The 27,685-nt window shown below is 27.4% G+C and overlaps 4 protein-coding genes across 5 annotated transcripts; 3 read left to right on the top strand and 1 right to left on the bottom strand.

Moving 5' to 3' along the window:
- Positions 1 to 899: 899 nt before the first annotated feature.
- On the top strand, positions 900 to 12,315 carry Swip-1 (EF-hand domain-containing protein D2 homolog Swip-1). The gene is made up of 4 exons (XM_074246339.1): positions 900 to 1,537; positions 11,342 to 11,489; positions 11,747 to 11,881; positions 11,958 to 12,315. The coding sequence occupies exons 1-4, from the start codon at positions 1,368 to 1,370 to the stop codon at positions 12,090 to 12,092; spliced, it is 588 nt and encodes a 195-aa protein (XP_074102440.1). The 5' UTR covers positions 900 to 1,367; the 3' UTR covers positions 12,093 to 12,315.
- Positions 12,316 to 15,133: 2,818 nt separating this feature from the next.
- On the top strand, positions 15,134 to 18,954 carry Ate1 (arginyltransferase 1). 2 transcript variants are annotated; one of them, XM_074246434.1, is made up of 9 exons: positions 15,134 to 15,450; positions 15,551 to 15,677; positions 16,321 to 16,472; positions 16,609 to 17,096; positions 17,174 to 17,329; positions 17,462 to 17,634; positions 17,855 to 18,125; positions 18,236 to 18,350; positions 18,700 to 18,954. In XM_074246434.1, exons 1-9 carry the CDS (start codon positions 15,348 to 15,350, stop codon positions 18,807 to 18,809), a joined length of 1,695 nt encoding a protein of 564 aa, XP_074102535.1. In that variant the 5' UTR covers positions 15,134 to 15,347; the 3' UTR covers positions 18,810 to 18,954. The 2 variants fall into 2 exon arrangements, with proteins under 2 accessions (XP_074102535.1, XP_074102536.1); XM_074246435.1 differs by lacking the exon at positions 18,700 to 18,954 and having other exon boundaries at positions 15,137 to 15,450; positions 18,236 to 18,415.
- Positions 18,955 to 19,005: 51 nt separating this feature from the next.
- LOC141529750 (putative inorganic phosphate cotransporter) lies at positions 19,006 to 24,148 on the bottom strand. Its single transcript, XM_074246436.1, has 5 exons — positions 22,229 to 24,148; positions 20,560 to 21,439; positions 19,792 to 20,111; positions 19,465 to 19,709; positions 19,006 to 19,198 (listed from the first exon to the last, which is right to left on the bottom strand). The coding sequence occupies exons 1-5, from the start codon at positions 22,260 to 22,262 to the stop codon at positions 19,010 to 19,012; spliced, it is 1,668 nt and encodes a 555-aa protein (XP_074102537.1). The 5' UTR covers positions 22,263 to 24,148; the 3' UTR covers positions 19,006 to 19,009.
- A 1,018-nt stretch (positions 24,149 to 25,166) lies between these two features.
- Rpt6 (26S proteasome regulatory subunit Rpt6) lies at positions 25,167 to 27,684 on the top strand. Its single transcript, XM_074246441.1, has 4 exons — positions 25,167 to 25,325; positions 25,476 to 25,620; positions 26,441 to 27,354; positions 27,421 to 27,684. Exons 1-4 carry the CDS (start codon positions 25,308 to 25,310, stop codon positions 27,559 to 27,561), a joined length of 1,218 nt encoding a protein of 405 aa, XP_074102542.1. The 5' UTR covers positions 25,167 to 25,307; the 3' UTR covers positions 27,562 to 27,684.
- The last annotated feature ends 1 nt before the right edge of the window (position 27,685 follows it).

Below are 27,685 nucleotides of genomic sequence, written 5' to 3' on the forward strand. Positions count from 1 at the left end.
AATTTACTTTGTTCAGAGATTCAAAAGTGTCAATCAATTAATAACACAAATGTATCGTTATAATTTATAATAGTGATTTAAATAACTTTAACCTCTTAAAAGTCAACATATAAATTTTGAGAAGATTCCAAATTTATAAATAAAAAAAATTCAAAAAATTTTCATGTCTTAAATTTTCAAATTTAATTGAAAAAGTTCAAATTTCTTAAATCTTAATTATTATTATCATTCGAATATTTAGTCGCACGAATAATCTAGCACACTTATTTTGTCATGATTATCGTAACATACGGTTACTTTATACTCGGTTACTACTATTTCATGAACATTTTGTCGCGGTAATTTTGACCGCATATGACTAATCGCGGCACCGTTTCATTTTAACTATAACAATGGTTCTTTAAAATTTAATTTTTTTCATAGCTTTTTGTAACCTGTAATATATTATCTAAAGTATAATGTGTAATCATAAGACATTAGCAATAGAAATAACAATCAAGAATAAAATGTATAATTTCAGCTAATGTTTTTTGATAAGAGCATTTTTAATGCACTGATAAAAAAATTAAGTTAATTCAAGGGCTATATTCTTGAGCTAAAAACACAATTTTAAATAGTTTGATAATCTTTAATTAAAGAGTAAAAATTTCAAATCAAGTGAAATTTATTTTAATTAAGAACAGTTTGAAAGAAAAAGAATAATTACTTTTCCCAAATGTTGTTATTAACATAAATCACAATAGAGATGAAAAAAAATTAATAATAATAAATAACAATAAAGTATAATAAATAAATAAATAGGCAGCTGATCCCGAAGAAGGCGCAGGCGCTCCCGTGGGCCGGGAAATTGCGAGCTGGGGAGGTCAGCGTTCAAGCGCCAGCTGAGAGCTGAGCAGTCTATTAGTCCACGCGCGGTCGTTGCAGTGTGAACACGTAAACTTGTGTCAATTGACTGCACACACAAATCATAAATCACAACAAACAAACAAAAACAAAGCTTATCAGTATCGAAAAATAATTAAAGCAAACAAGCACCTTTGAAAAAATAAATCCGAGTCAATAAATTATTTAAACAAACAACTTTATATCGCTGATTAAAGTTCTCACCGCGCAGAGATTGCGGTTGTAAAAAATTGCAGGTCAAGAGGAGTGACAATCGATATAAAGGTCCCCTGACTTGTTTGAAGGTCACGGATTTATTAGAATCTGCGCTCCAGACTGCTAAGAATTCACGGGCGACCTTGAGAGCCTGGCCTAGGACCAGGACAAGAGGAGGAGAGGGTGTCAGCCGAGATTAAGATAAAGGAGCTGGACTCTTGAATTCGGTAGAGCCGAATCACGATAAAAGGGACGATTAAATTATTATAATGCCGGCAGACGCGGAGCTCAGCAATATCCTCAGCAGAAGGCAGAGAATTAACGAGGACTTAGAAGAAGGAAAAGAAGTTAAAAAACAGTACAAATTTGTCAACGTATACACCGAGTTCCATGAGTTATCACGCCGAGAGATAAAGCAGTACGAGCAGACCTTCAATAGGTATGTTTACATTTTATTATATTTTGTTCTGTTGCCTAATACTAGATATTTTTTTGATAAAAAACATGCATTGTGTGAACCATTGTCAGGTAAATCAAACATCAAAAAACTACGCAATAAACATTTATGAAATTCGAGAGAAAAAAATCTTAAACTAAAAAAATTATTTTTAAGAGTTTTTTACAACTTGGTATCAAATAGAAAAAATTCACTCAAATTAGTAAAAATTTTTTTGGTTCAAGATTTTTTCATGAAGTTTTTTATCAGTGTTGTGTCATTAATTTTTTAAAATTTGTGTTCCAGCTAAGTAACATTCTTGATAGTATATTTAGTGGATATTTATCATTGTATACATATGCAATGTTAATGTTTTGAAACAACTTGTCACAATACTGATTAAAAACGATTCAGAAGATTAAAGTTTTATCTAAAAAATATTTCATAATAATTTTTTTCCCTAATAGTTTAACGAGTAATTTTTAATTTAAATAACAAGTAAAGAAAAACACTTAATTTTTTACTAAGAAATTTTCTTTAAGTATTATTTATTACGGTCAGTAATTTATTATTAAATAATAAATAACTTGAAATAGTAGAGTAGTATTTACTCCATCTTGAGCTCAACAATTGTGAACACAGAATTAGTAGTTGAATTTTTTTTGTATGTATTACAGTTGAAATATCTATCGATAGCTTCCGTACAGTACAAAGATCTGTGCAGGTGTTGTAGATCGAAGGTCGACTATTGCTTTGTATATTGTTCCATTTAACCCGCTGACTTATCATTGTCTTGGAATTGTTGTAGGTATACTTTATTCTTAGCAATTTCTTTGAAACATTCAATTATTGTTCAGCTTCCGGACACGTTTCTGCAGATGTAATGCATTACTCTCTCTCTCTCTCTCTCTCTCTCTCTCTCTCTCTCTCTCTCTCTCTCTCTCTCTCTCTCTCTCTCTCTTCCGCTTGACCACAATAATAAATTTCAATTTTTTTTTTTTTATTATTTATAAATATGCCTCAACAGATATAATGAACCAAAAGACTCTAACGCTTACAAATAAGTGATTATAAATTCCCAAATTAATTAATCCACGTTCGTATTTGTACAGCACATTCCTAGCTTTAGCAAGTGTCGGATTAATTTGTTTGCAATCTATATTTAAATTAACTTACATACCGAACATCAAAATTAATAAAACTGCTTACAAAAATTTAAAAGCCGCTTAAAAAATAAATTTAATTTAAATAAAATATTAAATGTTAATTTTTTTTTTAAGAATATTATTATTATTGTAATTTAAATTATTGATTTAAGAATGAAAGCAAATAAATTTAATTGTATAAGGATAAAAGATGAGAAGAAACGTGTCACGCGAGTTTTTCGTATACTTTCTCTCAATTTGACAAGATAAAAGACACTTAAATTTACACATGACAGTGTGTAGTGTATCTGTTACCGGACCCAATTCAACCGATACAATTATTTATAAATAAATCCCGATCCCCTCGTAACTTTTATTTAGCATTTGCTCTTTACTCTGCTGTCTGCTTTGCCTACTGTACTCTAATTCGTCGAAAGCTCGTTTACGAAAAATGATATGTTTATAGCTTCATTCCAACGCATGAATATATACGTTCAAGTCTATAAACTCTTGTCTATTCAGTTCTTTTGCTAATTAAAGTTTACATTTAATATCACCCTAAACTTTCTACAATAACTAACCGCTCTTGTAATGTATACACGATTGTTCCCCGGATAGTTATTGCTATTATATGTTTATACTACATGCAGTTATATTTATTTAAATTACTAGCTTTATGTAAAACTATAACTCTTTTATTGTAACCGTTATAAAATTTATGAGATTTGAATTATTTTTACAAAGCATTCAATTTTATTTAAGTTATTCAATTGGAACACCTCGATTTATATAATACGTATTATCTGTGGATTAACTGTCAGATCTTTTATCTTTTATTTATTTTTTTATTCAACTATATCAGATTTACTATTGTGCCCGATAACTTTGCGTAAAATTGGCTGATTTAATTAAAGATTCCATCAATATCGATTAGTTGCTCGTGTTAATAAGATATCTTTCATAATTAATATTTTTTGCTCAAGATAAAGCGCGATGGTATCTTTCAAGATTTATAAAATTTTATCTCTCACATCGCAATGATCAGTCACTTTAAATCTAAAAAAAAAATACGAATTCAGATGTCAAATTTATGTCAAACGGTATTAATAAAAAAGTAAATCCAATTTCAAATATTCTCGACATGAAATCTGCATACTAAATTACTGAATTCCCTGGGCGGTCAATAACCTGGACTTCTAGAAATACTCTACCCTGATGACTCAGAAATATTTATATAATTCATCTAATTTTCATTTCATTTCATAACAGTGCCAGTAACTTTAATCAATACTGCAAAATAGTCCAAACTATGCCCGTTGAAATGTTTAGTGACTAAAAATAACTACGGTAGAAAGATTTTAAACGTCATCTTCTAATTCTGAAAAATCGCAGGAAACACCTGGCTAAAAATTTAGTATTGTACTCCCAAATTCCTAAAAATATACCTGACTGACAAAAATCTTGTGGATCATTGTTGTCTGCTTCAAATGAAAGTTTTACTACTGAAGATTGAAGATCTTAAAATATCCTTGGTAAAAATAATCACCAAAGAAATTTTTAGTGTTTTCTCCTGAACTTTAACTTCAAAAGGCATAGTATATATTCTTTACTCGTACAAAACTCAAAATAATTTTATTATCTCCAATAAACGTGAGTGCGTGATATTTGATATCGCAATACAAGCTGAGTAGTTGCATTAGTATTTATAAGTTGCGTACAATAAAAATTATTATAGCTCATTGTTACTCTTGGAAATGTGACACATTTAAGATTCATAACATAAAACTATCATATGACAGATTAACACCGTCAAAGTTATATTCTGCACTCACATAATACCCTACAATCAAACACTCTGTTCGTATCTGAACATCCGAAGACTCAGTAGTGTCTTGCGTCAAGCTTGCTGCATACAATAATAGTGCTAAAACTTGGTACGCATGTGGGTACTCAGTCTGCTCAGCTCCAGTCATCTAGACAACTAAGCGCGTATTATTATTATTTCCACTTATTCTTATAAGTAAAAACCTGTTGTCGTTAATCCTTTCTCAAGTACACCCACACGGAAAAAAAACTTTCCGTATATCTTATATCACGTTAATTTTCGCTATTCTTGTTTTCACGGTCACCAATCAATGGCTAGTTAACATCAATTATCATTTTGTTTTAATTGAAATCGTCGTCCATAATAATAATAATTATAAATCATAAATTAATACAGAGAGAATTTTATAAAAAATTCTACTTAGAAAAAGAAAAAAAAAATTTTTTTATTTTTATTTAATGATAGTAATATAAATCGACGCTTATTCCGAGTGAATTTAACTCCAAATGAATTGAATCAATTAAAAATTATCTGCTCCGAAAATTTTTTACCGTGAATTATTATTATTATCATCAATAAAAATTTTTAGTATTTTTTTCGCCAGCAAAGAATTTAATCAGGTGAATCAACACACCCGGACGATGTTAAACCGCGGCAAACTAAATAACGATTAGTGACAACTGTTTGTGTTAACAAGATCTATAACTCGACTGACTGGCTCCCTGACCTCGGCGACCAACGAACCGGGCGCTTAACTTCCTGGTCCCGTTTAATTAAAACGCTGCAATCAGGTCGTTCCCCTTGTTTGCCCTGATTTTTCAACATGACGTCTGACTTCCCTTCTCATCGAATCACACCTAAATAGTGTATTAAACAATAACTATCATTGTCATTGATACGGGTAATAAAAAAATTATCCTTCTCACTTTAAACAATCAAACTATGTATATCAGTTATACTTGTAATACCCAGAACGATAGTGATATCAATCTCAATTTTAATGTTAATTAATTATTCTCAGCGTGAGTCTACTCCGTTATAAGACCGATTTATGCACTTTGAATTATAAATAGTATTTAAAAAATTTGATTTAGTGCCAATCTATTTTTGGCCTACGAATAAATAGAGTAAAGTTTAAAATACAAGACATAAATAAACAAATAAAAATGATTAAAAATTGCGTGATTAATTTACAAATTAATAATCTCTATAAATATATATTTATTTATTTTTTGTTGTCAAAATAGAACCTTCATAACTGATCTGCTCTCTCGTAAATATTTTCGACGCAAGAAAGTATTAAAATAATTCCGGTTATTTTGGAAGTGCATTAAAATTAAAATAGTATCATATTTACCTACGCGAAGCTCTCCTGCCGTGAGCTCACGAAAATTTTAAACCACGTAAATAGCACATACATCTCTTCCTACTGTATGTAATAATACCCGCTCTAAATTTGGTCATCCAGAATAAACTCGGTCGCAATTAATATATAAAAAAGCTCCATATTACTATTACACCGGTGACAATGTGTAATGTGTGACGGTCAATTTTAATCGATGTAATGAATTTACTCGTTATGTTCATATGACATTACCGTTAATAGTTTTAATAACTAATAGCATCGCAACATTAAGAAAAAAAAAAACAATTAAAATCCATTATACCAGGTGTTAATGAATAATTCCTATAAGTACACTGAAGTAATTAAATTAAAAAAATGATAAATTGTTGCAATGACTTTCCTCGCATTCATAAACATGAAGTAACTCTCGTTTTTGCTTTCTATTCATGAGTTTTGTACGATACAGAACAAAGCAACGTGAATTAAATGCTAACGACAAATAAAATGAAAGTACACCCGTATGGGCTTAATATATCTTATCTCGTCATGTCGACGGGAATCGGGAATATACATAGACGTCCATCGCATGTACTCACTTAATCAATCGAGAAATTGACGAGAGATAACGTTAAAATTAAGAAACCGGAAAAGATCCAAACTTACACATTATTTCCATTTACACTAACGGGATACATAAAACCTGTAATGTGAGATTGCATCCACTTTTGCCTACTATTTGCTGTCATTTTTGAGAAATCCAATAAGTAGTACACTTTAACTGAGAGAATTCATTTGGGAGCAATAAGTCGGATTTATTAAAACTTTATTTACTAAGAAAAAAAAATTTTTCAATGCTACTTTTTTTAATAAGCAATTTTTTAACTATTAAAAAATCCTATTAGTCGAAGTAAGATCTGTCAGTGAAAACAAAACATTTAAGATAATGATAAAATTATTATAGTAATAAAATTAAGTGCCCCAATTTGCATAAAAATATTTCAAAGTAAAAATATCATTTAAGGGCTTTGTGGTCTTTGTAGTGATGAGATAGAGCCATAAATTCGACAATAAATACGACTTTATATTTTTATAATGGACTTTTTACGATTGTATGACCATAATTGTCAATCCGAAGGACAAAATGTAATTACCAATAAAAGAAAAATTCTATCATTTTATTATTAAAATTTTTTTCTTGAGATTTTCTCTTCCCACTGTTGTAATTGCCCTCATGTTTATGTACACTAATATATGTAGATAATATATAATTTGCATTGAGTCTGTGTCTGTATGTAAAAAAATAAAAACAATTTTATTCTTTCTCTACTTTCTTGGGTGTAGGTGAGATCACATTCGCTTAATATGTGTATACATTTTATGTCTATTGTCTTCCGAGGATATCACGTACTCATATTTCCATTTTTAGATACTCGCTTCTTATTATGTACGCTCCAGCCATTAGCGATTTATAGACTCGCGTGCTCCATAAACTAATTAAAAACTCCGGGCAATGGTTTCATTCCAAAGTTGGAAAAGTAAAAAAACTACAGTAAACTATTGTTCAATTTTAATGAAATATCCGAAATCAATGATTCATTTTATTTATATTTATATTTTGTAGTAATACAAAAAGTTCAGAGTAAATCCGGAGTTACGTTCCTCTATATAATACGGAAATAGCTAACTGATTAAATGAAACACTTGAGTGCAATATTGAATAATTTATACTCTGAATAATATATATTATAACCCGTAGTAGAGTGTTTGCATTATTAAATCAACACATTAGATGATTATAAATTAGTCAGTACTCGAATGATAAATTTATAATTTTAAATAAACGGCACTTTTTTTTTCTTCAAATTGCCGCATAATAATAACGGAAGTAATTGAATGTTTTCACTTTTATTGTAGTGAAATTTTTATACTTAACAATATGATGATGTTGAGCATCTTATTACACGCAATTGATAATCGAAAGTTTAATTATAAAAGTCATCTAATAAGATCTTGCATCTTGATCGTTTTTTTTTATTACATAGATCCTTTAATTATAAATGTAATATACAGAACTGTGTACAATTTTTGGAAATCATACCGGAAAAATTTAATTCAATTACCAAAATTGGAAGTCAATTTTCATTTTTAATCATTTATTTCTTGGAAAATTAAAATATAAAAAATTTTAAAAAGCCAAGTGATAAATCTTCTCAGAGAAGATAGATTAATAATTTTGAGGATATGTAGTTAATAAAAGAGACTCAACTGGTTGGTGAAAAATATTTTTTCAGAATTTTCTTAGCCAATTTATCGAAAAATTTAGTTTTTTCTCAAAACTTAAAGAGAAATTTTTTTTCTATGACTTGAAATTGAACACTTAAATTTTAAACGTTAAATGATATTTTCATTCTTGTAAATTTTATAAGTATGATGAGAATATTTTCTAAATGATTAAAAATTAACATTAGTAATAGTTAATAAATTTTTTTATTCCTTTCAATTAAAAAAAAAAGTTAAATAAATTGTTTATAAATTATTAGATTTTTTTTTTTTAAAGAAAAACCTTTATATTAGAATCTTACGATACATAAGAAGTTTACCAACAAACCAACGTCACCGAGAGTCCACCTTGACCGAGTTCTGAGAGCATCAACATTAAATCTATATAATCTGCTCAGGATTCTCTCATTGCAGATCTTTCTTTGCGATCAATACAAAATACTCCGTATTCACGCAAGCGTGATTAGCAATTCCAATAAAAAATACAAACGTATTTTTATGTTATAATCGAAAATAAAAATATTTACATTTTACCAGATAAAATCAGTCTACATTTACGGTAACATAAAACTAGTCCAGACGACAAAGTCAATATTGTGTGATTGTGTATCAGTATTAATACAAGCGTATCTGTAATTATTACTCTACTTTATATATTTAGATAAAAAGATATAACAATTTATTTGTGGAAAAATAAAAATACTGTATAAAAGATATTAACGAAATAATTTTAGGATAAAGTTGATTAAAAAACAGTTCCCGTTAAATTATTTCCTGTGTATGCAATGCAAGAAGAAAAATGAAAGGAAAATCAATGCACGCGATGGTATTTCAAGGCTTCCAAGGCTTATCGATTCCCTTCTCGCTATTCAGCTAATATGTGTGCCGAGACCTTTTATTTACCACGTTTACCGTGATGCACTTTGTTTATTATTATCTTAATAACCTTTCAAATTAAATTCCTTTTTACATTCGAACAAAAAAACTGAGTGCATAAAAAAGGACCATCGTAGAATTTATACTATTCTATGTTATCTCAGTATTTAACACAACTGAACACGATAAGATAAATAAATATTTTACCTATCTATACAATGATTATAGATTTTCTACCGATATATAACTTGCTAGATTATCATAAAGTGGTAATAAAAAATTTAATATTTTCTTGGTGAGAAGATCTGATACAAAACTTAATGCACTTGAATAAACAGAGCAAAAGCTAAAAAAATTTTTAAATCTTTAATATAGATACGCGTCTTAAAGGTTCAAATTGATAAAAGATCGAAGTAAATTGGAAAAAATACTCAAGACACTATTGAAAAAAAATTAACTAATATGATCGAAAGGATATTCAATAGGGTCTTACTTTTCATAAATAAGAATGTAATAAAAAAAAAAAAAAATAGGTCGATCAATATTTGAACACTCGTTCAAATTTAATTGTGATTGCATCTCTATAAAAAAATTCAGGTTAAAATTTTTTCAATTGAATTTTTCTGTAATCTTCTTCAAGTCTGTGGTGACGAAATATTAGAAAGAAAAAAATCTCAAGGTCAATTTTATCAAATAATATGCAATAAGTAATTTATTTATAAAAACAAAAATTGTTTAATGCTATCAACATCATCGGGAAGTTGAATGAAATAAAAGATTTCTACTAATAAAAATATTTACTCAGTAGGTGTTAAGTCCGAAAAAAAAAAAAAAAAAAAAAAAAAAAAAAAAAAAAACATAACTCAACAGCTGCACTCGCGCTACACGTGGGACCAACTTTTCCTGCAGTATTATCGATCACTTACAAATAATATGTATATATTTATATACACGTTACTTATAGCTGATATGACTGCCTACGTTTTATGTACCCATTACATCGGCCGGTTCTGTTCCTCGGTCAAGTTTATTCGAAACTCATTTAAAATGCAACTTTACTGATTTGATGTCATTTCATCACAAATAAATTGTTTTTTTGAATCTTCAAATTTTCGTATCAAATTAAAAAATTTTATAATAATAATAATAATAATAATGAAAGACTAGCGTTACAAAAATGCATTAGATAACTACATCGCATACTACAGTTATAAAAGGTGTGGATTAAAAGATGATATGAGAAAAACAAAAAATTTGTCTACGTCTGCAAACAGGATTTATGATGCAGTGCATGTTTTAAATTTTTTATATACTCGCGAGGAATAATAAGACATAATAAAAAGCGGTATACAAATATATCATTAATCGCGAGTGGTACCAGGAATTAATCCTCGTGGCTGTTGTCGTAAAACTCATAATTAAATTTTAATTATACATGTTAATTCGAACAAGAATATGTATGTATAAATAAATGTGTAAAGTTAATATTTGATTTTAGAAATGAAAAAAAAAAACTAAAAAGTAAATGAAGGAATTTATAAATAAATAAATGCTGCATGAATTTATATTATTTATATAAATCCAGCAAGATAGTGGCTTTAAAATTGCTGGCGAAGGTAACTGGTTTTGTGCAAAACACGTAAGCGGAATATTAAACGGTTCAAGTACTTGGCTATTACCGATGTAGCGTGAGTTACCTCAAAAGCAGTACAATTATTTTCGCGAGCTATCGGTGTCCCGCAGGTCATGGATAAATATTCTAAAATACCCTCTATTATTTTCATTATCGTGATCTTTGTTGGTTTAATTGTAAAATTCTTAATGATCTTATTTGTATTAAAGATTTCATCCTTTGTCTGAATCTAATTAAGCCTCTCAATGATTATTTTTTTTTTTTAAATAAAACCTAATCAATTTTAACTTCGCGTTATTACGTAACTAAACAGTACGATTATGGACAGAAAAATATAGATCACATTTTCAGTGACAACTACGTAACATTTTTTGCAAGTACGCGAAACGTTTTGAAACTTGAGACCTGGAACCTTTTACAGAAATCACTGATCTGAGATATATTTACTTTGTACTCTGTACTTCGCATTATTGAACTCTTTCGTCATTACATTACATTAGCTATCGGTTTATTTTACGTGTGATCGCTTCGGACTACTTTACAATAAAATTGTCAATCAATTTCTTTCACGTTAATCTGTTACGTCATTTATCATTATTGTTTAATTTACTCCGTGTATTATACTGAGACTTTCTAATCTATAATAGGAGATTCGTTTTTGTAATTTTTTTTTGTTACTAATAGAATTTTTTTTTTTTTCTAGATTTGATGATGGACGTGATGGATTTCTGGATTTAGCTGAGCTGAAAAGAATGATGGAGGTGTTAGGAGCACCTCAAACTCATTTGGGACTTAAAGCGATGATCAAAGAAGTTGACGAAGACGATGATGGTCGTATTTCTTTCCGCGAAGTGAGTGTTAATTTTTTTTTTTTAATATTTTTGATAATTAATTTAATATTTATTTTTTTATAATATTTTAATAAATAAGTAATAATTAAATAAAAAAAAAAAAATTATTACAATCGAAATTTTTATGTAATTTACTAAATTTGACCAATAAGGAAATAAATTCTGCAATTTAATCACCAGTATTTTTTATAATTTCTGAATCTCTTTTAAAGTGGATAAAAAGATATTTTTAAATTAACCAATATTTTTTTTTATAGTTTTTACTAATCTACCGCAAAGCACGTGCCGGAGAATTGGAACAAGATTCCGGGCTTGGTCAATTAGCTCGACTTACTGAAGTAAACGTCGATGAAGTCGGAGTAACTGGTGCTAAAAATTTCTTTGAAGCAAAGGTAATATTTCGCTATTGAAATAATAAAATTTAATTACAAATTCACTCTTGAGCGATTAATTTTTTATTTGTTTCAGATCGAGGAATTGCGAAAGTCAAGCAAGTTCGAAAACGAAATACGAATGGAGCAAGAAGAAAGAAAACGCGAAGAAGAAGATAAAGCAATGAGACGTGCGCAATTCCGTCAGAAGGCTGCTATTTTTAATAACTAATTTTTTAGATTAAAAAGTACCATAATTTACGATAACTAAATAATGAATTAAAAGAACGAATGATTGGTTAGAATTTTAACAAAAAATTGTTTAGATAATTCTTACACATATATCAATTGACATGGTAAATATTTAAATCCTCGTTGAATTATTTGGAGAATTTATTCATTGTTATCGTAAATTTACTCGCAAGAAATATATAAATGTATTATATTCGTCTTTATAGCTTTTAAGATAAATTTTTAAAGTATTTTTATAGTAGCGTTTAATTTGTAAATTTTCTCAATGCTACAAGATTTATTAACGCGTGTCTATTATATGATTAATTTTTTACTTGTATTATTTATATTAATTTTTCTTTAAAAGCAATTCAAAGATTTTTAATTATTTTAAAGAAAATTTCTTTAGTTAAGTTTTGTATTTAAAGGTTGTACGCTTTTGTGTAATTAATTTGCAATCTCATTTCATTAATGTACCTAATAAGTGTTCCAATCATATATTTTATTTTGTAAATGTCTAAGCGTCGTGATAAGAAATATACAAATATATATTAACACATAATGTGTAAAATTGTTGTTCTAATAAAAAAATATATTTAAAAATATAATATTAGTTTCTTACTTACCGGTGATGATCATCGGTTTGTTGTGGCGCTGCTCTACTTGATGGCCTATTATTTGATTGTTAATGTCACTAACCACTGTTTTTACACAAACTATTCACTATTAAAACTATTCACTATTCAAACTTTTCACTACTCAAACTATTCACTATTTAAACTATTCACTATTAAAACTTACTACTTACTAATTTTCACTACTCTTATTAAAACTTCACCTTAACTTTTATCACTACTATCACAATTCAGTTTTAGTTTTTTTTTTTTGTTCAAAATTGTAAAATAAATTTTTATCTGTCACTGATGTATTTTAAATGTTTACCAATGCATAATAACAATTCAGAGTACCGACAAAACCATGATAATAAAAATAGATATGATAATTTTTATGATTTTTTTCTACTAAATTATTTAAAATAAAAAAAGATCATTTATTTAGAAAAAACAAATATATAAAAAAATATTCTCAATATTCATCACAAAATTATATCAAAGAAAATTACGATATAAGTAATTCATGATTTTTTATTTTTATGAGTAACTATTTATACTTTAAAAAATTTTGATGAATCTATCGATTAAAAATAAGGGCCTTATATCCACGAGGAATGAATTGAAAGATCTAATATTCACGTGACGAGGATTTTTTTAAGTATCCTTCATTTTTTACAATTAAAAAAATTTTAATTGTTGAATTTCTCCGAATGAAAATTTTGATTTTTAATAAATCATCAATATTTAGTAAAAAAAAACTAAAACCATCATTATTCAACTGCAGTACTATTTAATATATGATCATATTTTTCCTGATATTTATTTACGAACGAAACAAAAATATTTCCAGATCCACTGAGTTTCATATTAAAAAATTATTTTTTATCATTAAAAAAATTTTTTTTTTGGAACCGACGTATTTTTGTATGAAACGTGCAGAAATGCAAAGAAAAATTTTTATTTTAACTAAAAATTCTTTTGGACTTGGAAAAAATAATAAAATTTTTTATTGTACGCCCTTATGGTATCCGAGGTGAGTCCCGGGAGCCATAGGAGCGTATAAAAAAAATTTTTTTTCAAAATGAAAATATTTTTTGAAAATTCAATTTTTTTTAAGTCCAAAAAAAATTTTAGTTTGCATTTAGGAAAAATTTTTTTTTTGCATTTAGGCACGTTTCATACAAAAATAAGTAATTTCCGAAAAAAAAAATTTTTTTTTGTATGCCTTTATGGCTCCCGGGACCCACCTCGGATCCCATCTATGTATATATATATATATATACACCTAGGTGTATGTATATATATTCATCATGTTATTCAGCAATTCATCCTCGAAATATTCAATTAATTACTGACTATTTAAATAGTCACTCTATTATTCGAAATAATGAATAATTTCATTGATATTGACAATAAAATCAAGAATTAAAAACATATTTACCAACAAGTCTAGAAATTTCGCATAGCAAAAATAAAAATTTTTAATCCATGACATCGGATATTTTTTAAGGATAAAAATATAAAATTTATACATCAAAATGATCCTCGGCAGCTAAAGATTGCTTTTATATGTATATTTTTATAAATTATGACAAATCAATAATGAAAATCATTGAAAATACATCCGTGAGGCCCGGGCAGCTTGGTAGTAACGACTCCGCTGACGCCATTTTGTGCACCAACTCCCGCTTGAATTTCGGGAAACTTCGAACTTTAACGGATCAAGATCCGGTGATTTCCCGCGTAACTCAAATAAGTTATATTTTTTCTTTAAATTTAAAAATTAATTTTTTGCTTTAAAATATTAATATTTCAATTGCAATTACTAATTTTGTTATAAGAATTATAAAATTAAAAATTGATTCTTGTAATTAGAATAAACTTACGGCGCCATATTTTGCTTTGAATAATTGACGGTGATTTTTTTATGTTCTAATTAACTTAATCCGTGTTATTGATGAAAAATATAAAAGATAATTAACAAAAACATTTTTTTTTCAATTGTATAGTTACTCAGTCATTTAAAAACACGTAAATTATTAAAAAGCTTCTTAGTTAATGTAATAATAAGTCAAAGGCATTTACAATCAGCGTCGCCATATTAACCAGTACACATTTTTACAAAATTTTCTTACCGATAATTGGTAAGACTGTTATCTGAAATAATTTTTGTTTATTATACTCACATAAATATGAATAATTAACTGATTACAATTATTAATGAAATTCTCAGTAAAACAACTAAAATGTTATTGTTTCTAAAAACTTTTCGACAAAAAAAAAGTTTGGTTAAAAAAAAGAAAGTTTAAAGTTAAAATCTAGTAATTAATTTTTTCCCTAGGAACAATGGCGTCATTGTGTCTTTTTTTTTTATAATAATAACAATAACAACCGTAATAAATAAAGAAAAAAAAAATAAAATAAGAAATTCTACTGTTTCTCATTCTCTGCAGTTTGCGATGCAAATGTGTGTGTGTATTAATTAATTGTTTTCCATGATTAGACCGTTTTTTAAATGACAGATACAATAATATATTGATAAGTTGTACATCTGGTCATTCTATTTTACAAAAATATAAGAAATATTTATTTAAGTTAATAATTATACTGATAAATAAGAAAAAAATTATTCTATAAATACTATGGCAGTAAATATGTTTAGCGTTGTTGATTATTATTTTACTGATGTATCTCGTACATATTCATGTGGCTATTGTAAGAAACGCAATTCTTACAAGCGACATGGTAATTAACCAATTATGAATTTTATATTCTTAAAAGAATTTTTATTTATTAATTTTGTTTTTTTTTTTTTTAAATTAAAATATGTTACTTTCATTTTTAGGTATGTGGGCCCATTCACTGACAGTTCAGGATTATCAATCGTTAATAGACAGAGGTTGGAGAAGAAGTGGTTGTTATTGTTACAAGCCACTAAACGATGAAACATGCTGTCCTATGTATACTATTAAGTAATTATTTCAAATTTTAATTAATTATATTAATAAAGCATCTAAAAATTTTTTTTTATCATTTTAAACAACTGAATTATAAGAAAAAATACGTATAAAAAAATTAAAACAATCAAATTTTCTAAAAAAACTTTTTTTAGCAAATTACACTGAAGTTGACAGATATTAAAATTTTTTTTAGAATTTTATAGCAATTTAATTATTATAAAAAAATGTTATTAAAAAGTTTCACACGTGAAAATTAATAAAAATTACAAGTGATAATTTTTGAAAGCATTTTTTTATTGTAATTGATTTGTTGAAAAAAAAATTTTAAATTAACAGCTGACGGCTAACTTCAGTTTTTTTTTAGCAAAAGAAAAAAATCAACAAAATTGAAAAATTTCCAGCTTTTTGATTTCTGATAAATATTAATTCAAGAATCAGATTTTATTTGAAGAATTAATTAATTTCATTGTTTATAAAAATTTGGCCTTTTGTTTTATTGAAAGAAAAAAAAAATTTTTTTAAATAAATTTTTGACTTGTTCTTTGTGGATAAAAAAGTTTAAAAAGTGACACTTGTGTATATTTAATAGAATAATTATCGATGAATCTTTATGTTAATTGTAATTAATATTATCACGTTATTTATTCAATTACAGATGTGAAGCATTAAATTTTATTGTCACAAAATCACAAAAAAAAATAATAAAACGTGTAACAAAATTTTTGAAAGAAGGAAAAAAAGACGAAGATTACAATGAAAAGAGAAGTAAAAGAACTAAAATTCATCATAATAATCCCAATGGTATAGGTAAGTTGTTATTGTTAAATTAATAACGATTAACCTTGTTTAATAGATATAATAATTTTTATTAGATATGAAGCATTAGTTTTAAAAACTATTCTTATCTTAGCTGACAATTGTTTTTTAATATAAATTTTTCTAGATATTTGTAATATAATGGAGCCAGATTACGCTGAGCATACAACGAGAAATAAATTAGATATTTTAGAAGGAGAAAAAATGTCTGTAGATGTTGATTGTGGTACTAAACGTGATTCTTGTACTCAAATCTTGGACCATAATGATCATGTCAATAGTCATCAACAAGTAAACAATGAAATTGATAATACTCAATGGCAACCTGTGACAATGGTCCAAGATAGTAATGAATCTGTTAACAGTCTAGCAAATTGCTCGTGTAGCAAAAGTGATAAAGTAAATACTAAAGAGCCAGCGGCGAGTAACTCAGACAGCGACTTGCCGAGAAAGGCTAAATTAATTAGAATTGAAAGAGCGAGAAGCCGGCTACTGGCGAAAGGAAAGACTTTGGAAGAGATTGAATCTTACTATAAAAAAAAAAAAGATAAAAATAAAACTAAAACTATCGACGAGTTATTAAATAATATTTCCGATGGTGTTAATGAGTTACAAGTAATTTATTTTTATTTATATTTTGCTCCATTTATTTTTAAGAATATTTTATTTAAATTATTTATTTATTTTTTAAGGTGAAATTAGTACGAGTGTCATCAGAAGAATTTATGGAAACTTTGAATCAAAGCGTAGAATTATTTAAAAAGTATCAAATTGCTGTACATAATGATGAGGAAGACGAATGTGATGAACAGTCATTCCTTAATTTTTTAGGGAAAACTCCTTTAAAAGTAATTATTTTATCATTTGTTAATCGTACTTTATTTATTTTTGGCTTGGAATATTTTTTAAAAGCTGGAAATTAATAAAAATAATTTTTATTGCATACAGATACAATTATTAATGATAAATTAATTTTATAGCATTGGAAGCCAGAATCTGGACCACCACTGGGATACGGTTCATTTCACCAACAATATTGGCTTAATAATAATTTAATGGCCGTTGGAGTTATTGATATATTACCATCATGTGTGTCAAGTGTTTATTTTTTCTATGATCCTGAATATTCATTTCTTTCACTCGGTACTTATAGGTGATTATTTAAGATAATGTTCATTTTTTTTTCATCCCATTAGATAATTTTTTTTCTTTAACATCAATCAATAATTTATTGCCTTGAATTACAAATTTTATTGTATTATTTTTATCGTTCTACTTATTTAAACAAATCAGCAATTATTACCGAGATTACGCAACTTGAATAAACTGTAATTTTAATTATCCATAAAATTAATAACAAGTAATTGTTACAGCTCTCTAATGGAAGTACGATTAGTAAGAGAATTAAATAAAACAGCGCCCGACTTGAAATATTATTATATGGGTTACTACATCCACACGATTCCGAAAATGCGTTACAAAGCTAAAATGCGTCCCTCGAAATTACTGTGCCCGGAAACGTACTCGTGGTTTGATATTGAAAAGTGCATACCTAAATTAAATGAAACCAAATACTCAAGACTTAATGATGATTTGAATGCACTCGACGAAGACGGTGTAATTAATACCGACGCATTAATGCAGGTATGGTTCAATTATTAAATTTTTTTTTTTTTAATTAAATCAGATCTGTAAAAATCATAATTTTACAGTAATAATAATAATAATAATTACTACTAACTTATTAATTATAGGTACGCGTTTATTATCGCGGGAAAATGACATATCGAAATGTCCAGGGAATAAGACGAATGTTTAGCGATAACAAGGATGACAGTAATGAAGTTAAAGAATATGCGGAGTTAGTTGGTAAAAAATGTGCTCACAATATGTATTTAGTACGATCTTAATTAATATAATTATTTACTCAAGTATCTTGATTTAACAACTTGCTTTTTATGCCTCAAAAAAAAAAATATATATATATATATATATATATATATATATATATATATATATATATATATATATATATATATATATATATATATATATATATATATATATATATATATATATATATATATAAAGATTTTGAAGATACAATTATAAAAAACAACAAATATACTTGAGCATAAATCATTATCTGTAAATTATTAGATTATAATTAGCGTAATAAGTGTCCTTCGTAATAATACTCCAAGAGTTTTTGTTACAGATTGGGTATTATTATATATCCAACTATATAATTATATAACGCTAATATGCCATGTGTTATATAATGAGAAAACTATCATCCTATGCTTCCTGTCGTACTATTGGATTTAAAAAAATACAAAAATATTATCCGCGAATGAAACCATTGTCAATGCACAGCACAGGCCAATTATAAACTCATTTTTTATCGTAATTTATTAAATTTGCAAAATAATTAAATTATTTAGTCGCATTATATATCACATACAATATCTTATTATTTTTTGTATATAATTATTGTCATTTAACTGCTAAGTATCCTTACAAATTATTCAAGTTTTTGTAGTTGCTGTTGTCTCTTCTCGATTAGAACTTGAAGGATTAGATCTATGAGGATTGTTTGATCGTACTTCATTCCAACTTTGAACTTTTCCACTTCCGCCAATGATAAATATTACCATGCAAGTAATACAAACAATTGCTCCTATCCAAAAAAGTATTTGCCACTTTTCGATTGGATGCTGTTTTAAAAATATTCATTGTAATTATTATCAGTATTTTTAAATTGATAATTAATAGTCAATATTGATGATAGCATGCAGTGTAATATCTGCGACACGGACATTAGTCACCAATGAAGTTACGCGCTATAATTATTTAATCACTGACAGACACGAAAGGTAGCAGATTTAATTAAATTTTTGAGATTTTATAACTTGCGTGATAAAGTTGCAGCAGATGAGATTTAAACTGATAAAAAATTTTTTAAATATTAATAAATAATTACCCCCCACTTGCCAGCCACCTCTTCTACAATCGGAGAAATCATGATTCCCGATAACGAGCCAACTGTGTTCATAATACCATAAAGAAAACCAGCGTAATTAGGTGACAAGTCTTGATTGTTTGATAAGTTTGAAATTGACGCTGCGCCGTTGAATCCTAATGCGAGTACCAGAAAGACGTTTGCCCAAACGATCGAGCATCCGAGGTAACCGACCACTATAAGACAAACTCCCGGCAAAAAATGAGCTAAAAAATTAAACATTATCATGCTTTTAAAATATTCTTTTAATTAATTGACAAGAAAATAAATAATTTTATTAATATTTACAAAATACTGTTGCGCACTTCCGCAATGCCGTAACAGATAACTTGTCTTTTCGTTTAATCGTGTCGCCAATCCAGCCAAATATAAAAGCGAATAAAACTCTACTTGCCCAGGGTAATCCTGAGACAACTCCTCCTTTGGTTAATTTGAACCCCAGAGCTTTTGTTTGATACAACATCATACCGTTTTGATAGAAAAATAGTAAAAAGACGTTTCCAAAATGGCAGAGGACCAAGGAAATGAAAGGAATTGATGTTAGTATTTTTAATATCGGCGTGTTGCTGAAAGACGGTTTTTCTACGTTGACCGTACCTGATAGCGATCTATAAAAAGTTTTTATTGTTATAAAATAATTAATTTACATAAAAAAAAAAAAAAACTCAACTTGGTACTCGGAAAGAACAAAATGACACTGGATATCATCCCAGATTATACTGAATGAAAAAAAATTTCAGATAGTAGCTAGTATAATCCAGATTACAATAAGTATAATCTAAATTATAATGAGTATAATCCAGATATCACTCAGTATAATCTGGAATTTTTGTAGCTACTATCTGAAATTTTTTTTCGCCACAGACATCACTGAATATAATCTGGGATGATATCCAGTGTCATCTTGTTCTTTCCGTGTAGAAAATTCTACTTGGAGTATAAAATCAAAAATGATAAAATTAATGAGAAATTTTTTAATTTTATCAAAAATTAGGACTTAAAATTTTTACAAATTAACAATTTCTCATCAATATTTCGCAAATATAAAAAACTCACTGTACAATAAATTGTTTCTCCTTTTCACCGATATGAGGATGCTCTTCCGGCGAATCATAGGCTAAAAACCACCAAAAAACAATCCAGACCATCATCGACAACGCCGGAATATACCAACCTGATTCCCAATTTATTTTCTCCGCGATTCCCGAAATAATACCGAACAAAAATATCGAGCCAAAAGTTCCACCCTGGAGTGTCCAAACAAACCTCCCTTTTTCGTCAGGTGGTGACCATTTTGCCACAAGAGTATGACACGCCGGAAAAGTTATGCCTCCAGTCAAGCCGATAATTACCCGTGATATGAGCAAAGCTATCCATGACAATTGGGCGAGTATCGGCGTGGCCAACGACACGAAACTTGCAAGAATTGAGGACCAGAGAACAGCTCTTCGCGGGCCGAATTTTTGAGCAAGAACCCCCCCAAGAAAATTACCCGGAACATTGCCCCAAGCGTACGCAGATATTAACTGCCCACGTATAAATGGCGTCCATTTGAAGGGCGCGTTTGAAAACAGGTGAAATCCCGCCGTTCTTTTTGACTTTTGCGTGTCTAGTATCAGCGCATCCGTATAATTGTAATACGTATTATCATTGTCATCTGATAATAATACCGTATCCGTCGTATTTATTTTCCGAGGTAACAACACGTGAGTGAAGTTTCCATTTTTATTTAACTCTTCAGAAGAATCTTCGCTGTCAATAAAAACAGATCTTCGCGATTTTGAAGTCTCTGCACACGCTCCATTTGATAATTGCTGATCTTCTAAAGTTTTTATCATTGGCACTGCGAGGATACTCATCTGCAATCGACACATGTAACTCGTCCAGCAGCATGTGAACATCATTATGCATATTATCACGCGTGTTGGTATCCATTCTGTAATTTATAATTATTTATGAGGACTTAATTTTTTGATAAATATTAAATATAAAAATTATTTATAATAATTTTTTATTTAAAACTAAAAACAATCGATATTAATTTTTAAATTATTTTATATTATTTATTTAGATTGACGTGAAAAATTACTCACTCAACCATTTCATCAAATTCATGACAATTGTCACTAATTTTTAATGCTATATTATGACTAGTTTTTTTGACGATATAAGTAAAATTTGATAGTTTCATTTGAAATTATTTTTAAGTAAATATATTAAAAACAAAGAAACAATAAATGTTTATTACTATGCCAACTAAATTTTAAACGGTGACAAAAATCGAATTTTTTTAATTTAAAAAATTTTTTTTAGCATTTTTTATGCGATAATAAATTACATAATGCGATCGGTTAGCAAAAAAATAGCAATAAATGAACGATAATTCTATTAGTAACTCGACATTTATTATTACGGAAATTTAAGACTTGTAACTATAAACCGCAGGTTAGACATTTGTTGATATTTAATTAAATTGTAGCAAATATTGTTGCGACGTAAAAAAAAAAAAAATAGTATTTTATATTTTTTATCGAAAAAAATAATCATTTTTTTTTTTTTTTTTTATTAAAAACTAATAAGTAATAAAAAAATACAAAAAGGACTAATTAGTAATGTGGCAAATTAATCATGTTAGCATTTACGATCCGGAATTGATTAATGAGACAAATCATGATTGATTTAAAATAATAAATTTTTAAAATGATTAAATATTTGCTAAACTCACGTGATTTAAATTTATTCAAAAATACTTTGTACATCACTACCAAGTCTGCTAAAATAATTTTTGAATGAATTATAAAAATAATAAAAAAACATTTAACTGTCAAAGCGACGTTTAAAATCCAGTAAACCCGCGGTGTGTTAATTCTGATGATCGAAAGCGAACTGAGGTGCAATTACATCCGTTAGCGTCTGTGCATGCTTGATAACCGATGGATATCATTGGAGGAAAATATTTGCAATATTGCGGAAAACTTTTAATTCTTAAAATATGATTAAAAATAATTTGAAAGGATTAAAAATTTTTTATCGTGGTGAATATTTTTTATAATTAATAAATTTATTCATTTACGATAAACAATAATTTAATAAATAAAAAACCCGCAATTAAATTATTTACTTTTCATTGACACATATATTTAATTTTCCGTAGATAACTTATATAATTTAAAAAATTGGGTTATTTAGGTGCATGTTAGTCACAAAAGTAAAATTTATTGCCAAACATTTATCCGAATTTCCTCGCTAAAATAATGCGTGAATATTTATCAACGTTTGTTTGTATTTTAAAATTATTTGTTTGCTTACATAACTCAATAAAAATTCACCAACAGTAATTCATCGACTGAAGAGGTGTATAAGCGGGTATAGTAACAATATAACTTCATTAATGTTTATTACAAGTATCAAAATGTTTATTTTTCTCTTATTTACAACAAATTTTCATGAGTAAACCTTTAATCACGGTATCGAAATAAAATTTAAAACTATAACGCCTAATTATTTTTTTAATTAAGTCTTTAAAATTTATGTGCGTTAAGCTTTGGCAATAGTATTAGTTTTCCAAAAAATCTAGATAAATAGAATGAAAATGCAATTAAGAAAAAAATCTGCATTTAAATTTTGGTACTTTTTTTTCAAGAAAAAGTCACTGTTACTGTGAGGAAATTTTGATTTCTTCAGTTAAGAAATAGAATTATTGAAAATTTCTAACAAATTAATTTCTTAAAACACATTATTAAAACTTGGATATCAATAGCCTTTGTATTCTTTAATTAAAAAATAGTACATCCAATACCAAGTAATTGTGATTGAAGTTATTTGATGTTATCAATAATGCATGCTAAAAATGAAGAAGCGATGAAGCAGCAATCATAGTTACTGAGCAATGGAAGTACTCTATTTTACTTTTATACAGTACTAGCTTTACCCAGGAACTACAATTGCAAGTATTGAATATCAATGATTGATGCTGGAAAATTTTGAAGCGATGAAGAAGCAACCACGACTACTCAGTAACGCAGTACTAATACTTCAATCTGTATATAGTACAAGCCGTACCAAGTAATCGGGATTACAATTGAATAATGATTAATAGATGATGCTGGATCATAATTCTCATTATTTTCTTGTGTCGAAAAGAATTATACACTTCATATTTAATCCTAGAAGCGAACATAAAGTTTTGAAATAGAGTGGCCCTCTGTTCTTCAAATAAAATTTTCTTAAGCTGAGTCATTTGCACTTTACAGTTCGTATCTTACCGTAATAAATTTTAAATTACTTAGAATACAAATTATATTTTATATTTGGATATCGTTTATATTTTAAAGGGCAGAAAATATGAATTTCTTTCTCAAAAAAATTTTTTTTCAATTTAAAAATTAAAATGTTTAAAATTTATTTACCATTTTTTCATACTATCTATCAAATTAAATTATCATTTAAGCCCTTCAACAGTTTTTTTTTATCTTAAAATTTTAAAACTTTTCTGACTGAAAAAAATTTTAACCAATTCATATTAAAAATTAATAACGATTGTATATATTTGATTAAATATAAATAAATAAAAATACAAACTTTTTTTTTCTCTAGAAGAATAAAGTAATGGCGTTTCTTCAGATTGCTGATCACCGAAGTAATCTACCAGCATTTGTTATTAATTTAAATTACACTAATAGAATTGATTTATAAAAATAATTGAACGATTTACAATGGACGTTTGTATTTTTGATACTTAATTATTTTATTTAACTTGATTACTACATGAATTATCTTCCATGTCAAAGATTATCAATGCGCTGTAATTTATTGAAATAATTACGAATAATTTTTATAGTTAATTAAAAATATATTTGTTTCTTAGAAAAAAAAATTGTTAAATTTAATATTGAGTAAGAAAAAATTTTTATTTTGAAATTTTAAAATTTCTACTTGTGAATAAAAAAACGAAAAGTAGTTTTTTGAAAACCTTAATAAGATAGCTAAAGGAGATTTTATTAATTATTTAAAACTTGTTCAATTGATCAACATTTTTGTCGATGACTTCTCGAAATGAGAAATTTTTATTTAGTTTAATTTCATAAATTAAATAAAAATTTTTAAATTTATTTGACTATGACAAAAAGAAATGATATCATTAAATTTAGCTGTCATTTCACAATTTTTTTAAGTTACTTCAACAAATAAATTATAGTAAAAAAAAATTATTAAAAAAATAGACTTGTAGAAATTTTAATAAATTAAAAATGCAATTTTTTAAAAATAATTTTTTAGAACAAATTTTTTTGTTAAAGAAATTTAAAAAATTACCAAGTGACAGCTAACTTTAAAGTCATAAGTAAATGATACTAAAATTAGCAGACGTTTAAAAATTTTTTATTTCTTTCATCAATTAAATTACAAGTAAAACTTTTTAATACTTGAAAAAAATTGCACGTACAATTTTTTAAAATCTTCTAAATGTGAAAATTTTTTTAAAAATTATTTTGTAATAATTTTTTCAATCAAAGAAATTATAAAAATTTTGAAATATCGGCTAATTTAATTTTAACCAAAAGTAAAATAAGAATTTAAAAATATCAAGGCTATTTCCATATAGATCAAAAATTTTTCTAATTTAAATGACATCTAGGGATAAATATACGAACTAAAAAAGTTAGTGATGACTAGCATTTTCAGTAAATATGCAGATAACTTCATTCATCTGTTGGTCCGGGACCTGCTAAATGAATAATTAGTATATTGACTTTATTAGACTAATATAATAATTATAAACAACAAGTCAACAAAAAAGCAACAAAATGACGCTCCTAAACAAGGTAATTTTACTTTATATAAATTTATATACTTGATTTATTCATTTATTTAATATTTTTAATTCATTAGTTTGGTTATATTTTTGTCTGTCATACTGATTTTATTTTTTTATCGCTATTGAATTATTATTTATTAAAATTTTGATGTTTCAGATGGAGGTCGATAATAAATTTAATAATGGTGAAGGATTTAAACAATATTATATCACAAAAATTGAAGAATTGCAGCTGATTGTTTCGGAGAAAAGTCAAAATTTACGGCGATTACAAGCTCAGCGTAATGAACTTAATGCCAAGGGTAAATTTTTATTTTTACTTTTTTTTTATTTTGTTAATAACTTATATTTTTAATTTTTATTCTGGTATATATATATATATATATATATATATATATATATATATATATATATATATATATCATTTAAATCGTAAATTTCAAAATTTCTTTATGACATTTTCATTCTTGACATGTTTCATTGTTTGCAAGAGTAGTTGTTGCCAACAGTGTTATAAATATTAACCGACTAAAAATAAAAATATTTATTTGGTTTTATAATACTGAAGTTAGCGGTCAGCTGTCAATTTTAAAAATTTTTTTTAACAAATTAATTACAATAAAAAAATGCTTCTAAAAATGAAAAATTTTTACACTTGTAATTTTTATTAATTTTCACATGTGAGACTTAATAAAATTTTTTTTAATCATTCCATTGCTATAAAATTCCAAAAAAATTTTTAATATCTGTCAACTTTAGTGTTATGTGGTTTTTTTTTTTTTTTTAAATATATATACATAGCATATAAATTATTTTTGTAAACATTAATATTTTTTTAAATTTAAAATTTAGTTTTTTAAACATTTTTTTATTTTGTAAACAATGGACATGTTATAATTAGAACTACATTTTATTTAGTGTCTTACAATATTTATTTTTTTTATTTAATTGTTATTTAAATTATTGACACAAAATTTTTTACTGTGCATAAGTTTCTTAAAATATGCTTTTCGCGGAGGTACTACCTTAAATAGTTTTTACGTGAAAGCGTAGAAAACAAACTTACATTCACATTTATAATATTAGTAAGGATTATTATTGACACTATTTTTGCTATTACAGTCCGTATGTTACGTGAAGAGTTACAACTCCTCCAAGAGCAAGGCTCTTACGTAGGAGAGGTCGTAAAACCAATGGACAAGAAGAAAGTCCTTGTGAAAGTCCACCCTGAGGGAAAATTCGTGGTCGACTTGGACAAAAACATTGACATTAACGACGTAACGCCAAATTCACGTGTAGCATTGAGAAATGAAAGCTACACGCTGCACAAAATTCTTCCTAACAAAGTTGATCCGTTGGTATCGTTGATGATGGTTGAAAAAGTTCCTGACTCAACTTACGAGATGGTTGGTGGTCTAGACAAGCAGATCAAGGAAATAAAGGAAGTGATCGAGTTGCCAGTCAAGCATCCAGAGCTGTTTGACGCCCTAGGAATCGCCCAACCTAAAGGAGTGCTTCTGTACGGACCTCCTGGAACTGGTAAGACCCTTCTGGCCCGTGCAGTCGCTCATCACACCGAGTGTACCTTCATCCGTGTATCTGGCTCGGAATTGGTGCAGAAGTTTATCGGAGAAGGCTCACGTATGGTACGTGAGTTGTTTGTCATGGCTCGGGAACACGCACCTTCAATTATATTCATGGACGAAATCGACTCCATTGGTAGCTCGCGTATTGAATCAGGATCTGGGGGTGACAGCGAAGTACAGCGTACCATGTTAGAATTACTGAATCAGCTCGATGGTTTTGAAGCCACTAAAAATATTAAAGTCATTATGGCTACCAACCGTATTGATATCCTCGACCCAGCGTTACTTCGTCCCGGAAGAATTGACCGTAAAATTGAGTTCCCTCCACCAAATGAAGAAGCTAGGCTTGATATTTTGAAAATTCATTCACGGAAAATGAATTTAACCCGTGGAATTAATTTGAGAAAAATTGCCGAACTTATGCCTGGCGCTTCTGGTGCTGAAGTCAAGGTAATTTTATTTTTATTTATTTGCAAGATAGTTATTTTAAATAATTGATAATAATGTTTTTTTCAGGGAGTTTGTACTGAAGCAGGAATGTACGCACTTCGTGAACGCCGAGTTCATGTTACTCAAGAAGATTTTGAAATGGCAGTCGCAAAGGTTATGCAGAAAGATTCTGAAAAGAACATGTCCATTAAAAAATTGTGGAAATAATTTGCTTTGCAACTCTTTATTATTTTTATTACAATACTTGAATTATACATTAGTAATCTTTTTTTTTCTAAACTAATTATAACTACTGATACAATAAAAAATTTTAAATAATATTTATAAGTAC

This window comes from Cotesia typhae, unplaced genomic scaffold, assembly GCF_013202065.1.
Source record: "Cotesia typhae breed Kobodo isofemale line unplaced genomic scaffold, CoteBio_Ctyphae contig_48, whole genome shotgun sequence".
Lineage (NCBI taxonomy): Eukaryota > Metazoa > Arthropoda > Insecta > Hymenoptera > Braconidae > Cotesia > Cotesia typhae.